Source organism: Quercus lobata, chromosome 11 (genome assembly GCF_001633185.2).
Source record: "Quercus lobata isolate SW786 chromosome 11, ValleyOak3.0 Primary Assembly, whole genome shotgun sequence".
Lineage (NCBI taxonomy): Eukaryota > Viridiplantae > Streptophyta > Magnoliopsida > Fagales > Fagaceae > Quercus > Quercus lobata.
This window is the reverse complement of record NC_044914.1, coordinates 21564719-21569781: the sequence shown is the minus strand read 5'-3', so window position 1 is coordinate 21569781 and position 5063 is coordinate 21564719. Positions and strand designations below refer to the sequence as shown.

The 5063-nt window shown below is 37.9% G+C and overlaps 1 protein-coding gene across 1 annotated transcript; it reads right to left on the bottom strand.

Moving 5' to 3' along the window:
- Window positions 1–434: 434 nt before the first annotated feature.
- Window positions 435–2985, bottom strand: LOC115967415 (calcium-dependent protein kinase 16-like). Its single transcript, XM_031086505.1, has 4 exons — window positions 2902–2985; window positions 2042–2111; window positions 1550–1597; window positions 435–704 (listed from the first exon to the last, which is right to left on the bottom strand). The coding sequence occupies exons 1-4, from the start codon at window positions 2928–2930 to the stop codon at window positions 567–569; spliced, it is 285 nt and encodes a 94-aa protein (XP_030942365.1). The 5' UTR covers window positions 2931–2985; the 3' UTR covers window positions 435–566.
- Between the last annotated feature and the right edge of the window lie 2078 nt (window positions 2986–5063).

Here is a 5063-nt window from a genome sequence, read left to right as displayed (position 1 = left end):
ATATTTTTAGCCGCGTTTAAAAACGCAGCTATAGCCCTTTTTTTCTTTTTCTTTTTTCCTATAGCCCTTTTTTCTTCAGCACAATGCTGAAGAAAGACATTCACTGTCAAATAAATTATCAAATTCTTATCAATGTAACTCTCCTCAAACGAAATCCTTGTTTTCAATTTCAATTTACTGTATTCCTTACAAGATCTCCACCCACACAGTAAACACTTAAGTTGGGACTCCTAACCTTTTGCTTAGTAAATCAAAATAGGCATTTAACCAAACATAACAAAAAAGAAATCCATATCTGAATATGATATAAAAGAAACCAAAGAAAAAAGCTTTAAAATGAAATGAAAGATATTCATATATCCCCCCCCCCCAAATGTTTATGATTATAAAAGGGGGGAAGAACATAACACAGTAACTATTCTCAAGGACTAAATTGTAAAATAAAAAGAAAACTAAAAGAATCTCAGTTTGAGTCACAACTCTATTGCCTAAAAATTTTTGTAATTGCATTAGCCAATTCCAATAGGCCAGAAGTAATCAAAATTGATATTTACTAAGAGACAAATTCAATACATACATAGGGCCTGGGCAGTAGTTAGTCTTGCCCGAGGATCCTTCACCAGTAACTTCTTTACAAAATCTTTCGCACTGTTGCTTATGGTTGGCCATGGTTTGCGGTGAAAATCAGGCTTGTTTCGTAAGACCTGCAAAAGTGAGACAGTTAGATAAGTATACAAAAGGAAACTATGGGGGGAAAAAAGAAGCAATATTGAAGACACAAACTTTATGGTAGATTGAGAGAGAAAAGGCTCGACAATTGAACTCATTTTCTACAAATTCACCAAACTGGGTTTTCCACAACTTCATTGCCTCTCTTCCTCTCCCTCACCCCAAGACATCACACACACACACACACAAGAACTAAGGTTAAAAAAAAAGTTCAAAGATTGGAAGGATAAGAACTAATATTAAAAATTTTCAAGTTTATAGAATCTTTTTAGAGACTAAGTATTAACAGCCAAATTGATAATATGCATTTGGCAAAATATTGATGCCAAGCATGGATAACATCTTGGTCGTGTATTTGAGATTGAGATTGAAACGGAAAAGTGAAAGGCCAAAAGTCAGAATAGCAAGAGGTAGAAAGCTATGAGTTTGTGTAATTGAGGAGACATTTGGATTTTGTAAGAGTCAGAGACATAAAGAGAGAGTTGTGTTATGAGCGAGAACTTCAAAGGCACTACGTTGTTCTCTGTGCATGGGTTAATTGTAGCTATTAATTATTACTTATTAGAGTTTGGCTGGGATAAAAAATGGGCTTGGGCTTGCTATGAACTTCAATCTTGGACAAAATATATTGTTAATTAAAAATAGGCTTGGGCTTGAGCATCGATTATTTTCTATCATCTAATTAATTAGGAAATCAAATTTGTTATTGTCTTTTGATATCATACTAATTAATTGACCGCTTTAGATAAATAATTTTTATTCTAAGCTGAAAATAATGTATCTAAAATTAATTGTGATATTTCTTGTTCAACCAACATACCTCTTCATCATCAGTTTTCTTCTCAGTTGAAGGCTCCATCCGCTTGTTCTAAGCCATTGAAAACAAATTGATAAATGAACTGAAAAATAGTTAAATATCAAGAGAAAATGGTAAATATGCATAAATAGAACCCAACAGGCAACAAAATTGGCTTCAATGAAATGGATTCCGTCAATATTATACTATCCATATGAGATTTAACCATAGTTCACTTTCAAGTGACATAGTCAAGTTGAATTTGGGTTTTTTCTATGTTCGGCCTACTGATTTTCAAGTAAACCCATTTTCAACGTTATATTGGGCTTGTTAAATTGGTATTGGACCTATTTTTAAAATAAAGAATAACAAACCATTTTGATTAGCCTAAAAACACACAAGTGACTGCCTTCTGAAACATACTAGAATATCTACCAATCATAGTTCATGTAATTTCAACAACACTCAAAAGCATAAATATAGTAGGATAAATATCACAAAACAATAAATACGTACCTTATTACCCATCAGGAGACCAACAGCATAGCCAGGATTTGAGTGGCACCTTCCATGATGACGACAAAGTCTAAAAAGAAACCAGAAAATATATATTATAGTGTGCACAAAAAAAAGTTTGACAGAAAAATAGCCAGGTTACAAGGACATAACAGCCTTAATAAATGTGGCTTTCCATAAATAAAAATTCATAAAACCCAACTTCAAAAATCAAGAAATAATGAGAATTATGACATGAAAAAAGTCACAATTGCACTAAAAAGTAGCATAAAAGAGGACATCGACTAATTCATGATTGGTATTTACCTAAATACTTGGGATACCACTAACTAAATGAGAACTTCATTGCAAAAGCGGAGCACTGTCAGGGACCCTGCTATTAGCTACTTATCCAACAAAAAAGAAAAAGAAAAAAAAAAGAGCCTAACCAAACTCAATCCATCCTCCAGGAAAAATAAAAAGACTATGCTACCTAGCCTAGTATTATTCAATAGTAATAGTACTCGACTACTCGTTAATTTTTTTTTTCTTTTTCTTTTTCTTTTTGCAACAGATTCAAAATCAAAACTTGATTGTCTTATCATGTTTGTTTTCCTTGCAACCAAAGAAAGGGTACAGCTATAACAACTCATTCAATCAACAAACAAACAAATGGCTCAAGATACTCAAAATTCTCATCTTTTATCAGGCTTTGCCAACTATCAAAACAGAAGGGGAAAAAACTATCTCTATCCCAACAAACATGAATTTTGCCAAACAGAACAAAGAAAAAAAAATGCGTCCATGTTAATCCAGATTGCATAGCAAAACTCCAACAAACCAAATTAAAATCTCATAACATTAAAGATCAGAGAACCAACCTCAGAATTGTCACCTCCACCCACTTCATGAAATCGAAAAATGCGATTTGGCAAAGCCGACCAAGTAGTGAAATTCCGATCTTCAACATCAAATAATATTGAAACTAAACATGCACATAGATTTAATCCACTGAAGGAGTTTAGTACTTACCATCATCCTCCACTTTCACATAACACGTGCCAACCCATACATAAACTGATACCTAAAACCACAACATCAACAAAAAAATTATCAATTCTCAGAATTTCGATAAAAAATTAAAGAAACAATAACAAATTATGTATTTCCAACATGGAAAAACAAACTCAAATTTGGATCATTAAAAAAAAATTAACAAAAAAATTAAACAAAAATTAACTCAAAAGAAAAAAAAAAATGTAAAAAATACCCATTACACGAACTGATGCGTTGCAGGTTGTGGTGGGAGGCGAAGGGTTGTCGGAAGCGTCGACAGATGGTGCGAACTGAAGCATCGCGAACATTCTGCCAGATGAAGCGTCGCGTGCCTCGTCGCCATTGACGTCGATCGCCAACGGCGGTGCTCAAGAGTCGCGATCGACGTCGATCGCCAACGGCAGCGCTCAAGCGTCGCGATCGACGTCGATCGCCAACGGCGGCGCTCAAGCGTCGCGATCGACGTCGATCGCCAACGGCGACGCTCAGCGTCGCGATCGACGCTGATCGCGACGCTTGAGCGTCGCCGTTGGCGATCGACGCCGAGCATTGGCGATCGGCGTCGATCGCGACTCTTCAACGCTGGAGATCGGCGCCGATCGCGACGCTTCAGCGCTGGCGATCGACGCCGATCATGATGCTTCAATGCTGGCGATCGGTGTGGGTAGGAGTCTCGGCGTCGCCGTTGAGCTTCATCGGCGACGGCTGAGCTCAACGGCGACGGTGTTTTTTTTGACCGAAATGGCTCTGGGTTGAAATGTTTTGTGGTTTTGGGTTTCTTTTTAGTGTGCTATTACTATTGAATGGAGGTCCTTAGGCCACGTTTTTAGCTCAAAAAACGCGGCCTAAGAACTGTCTATGGCTCCGCTTAAAAAACGCGGCCATAGTTAAGGAAAAGAAAAAAAATTTGCCAAAAAATAAAGTACGGAGGTCCTTAGGCCGCGTTTTTAGCTCAAAAAAACGTGGCCTAAGAACCAATCTATGGCCTTGTTTTTAAAATGCGACCATAGTTAAGGAAAAGAAAAAAAAAATTTGCCAAAAAATAAAGTACGGAGGTCCTTAGGCCGCGTTTTTAGCTCAAAAAAACGCGGCCTAAGAACCAATCTATGGCCCCGTTTTTAAAATGCGGCCATAGTTAAGGAAAAGAAAAAAAAATTTTGCCAAAAATAAAGTACGGAGGTCCTTAGGCCGCGTTTTTAGCTCAAAAAAATGCGGCCTAAGAACCCATCTATGGCCCCGCTTAAAAAACGCGGCCTAAGAGCCTGTCTATGACCCCGTTTTTAAAATGCGGCCACAGTTAAGGAAAAGAAAAAAAAAATTGCCAAAAAATAAAATACGGAGGTCCTTAGGCCGCGTTTTTAGCTCAAAAAAACGCGGCCTAAGAACCTGTCTATGGCCCCGCTTAAAAAACGCGGCCTAAGAACCCGTCTATGGCCCCGTTTTTAAAATGCGGCCATAGTTAAGGAAAAGAAAAAAAAAATTTGCCAAAAAATAAAGTACGGAGGTCCTTAGGCCGCGTTTTTAGCTCAAAAAAACACGGCCTAAGAACCCATCTATGGCCCCGCTTAAAAAACGCGACCTAAGAGCCTGTCTATGGCCTCGTTTTTATGAAACGCGGCTTCTGTCTATCTTGGGCCGCGTTTTTTATAGCCACGGCTTAAAAAACGCGGCCCAAGGCCCCCGCGTTTTGTAGTGTTTTGATTATCATAAACTTTTTGGACTTATACTTTGGCCCCCACAACTTCGAATCCTAGTTCCGTCCCTGATTTAAAGACTTGAACGCTGACCCTTACCTCTACACCCCACAAGCACTTAAATTTGTGAAGTGACTATTGCACCAAGGGTGTGTAGTGGTATTCTCAGTTGTCCCAATCTCATTGCATTTTGCTGGAAGAGTTTGAGGTTAGAGGAGGTAGGCAAGAGAGAGGAGAAGAAGGGAGAGAGTGGTATTCTCAGTTGTCCCAATCTCATTGCATTTTGCTGGAAG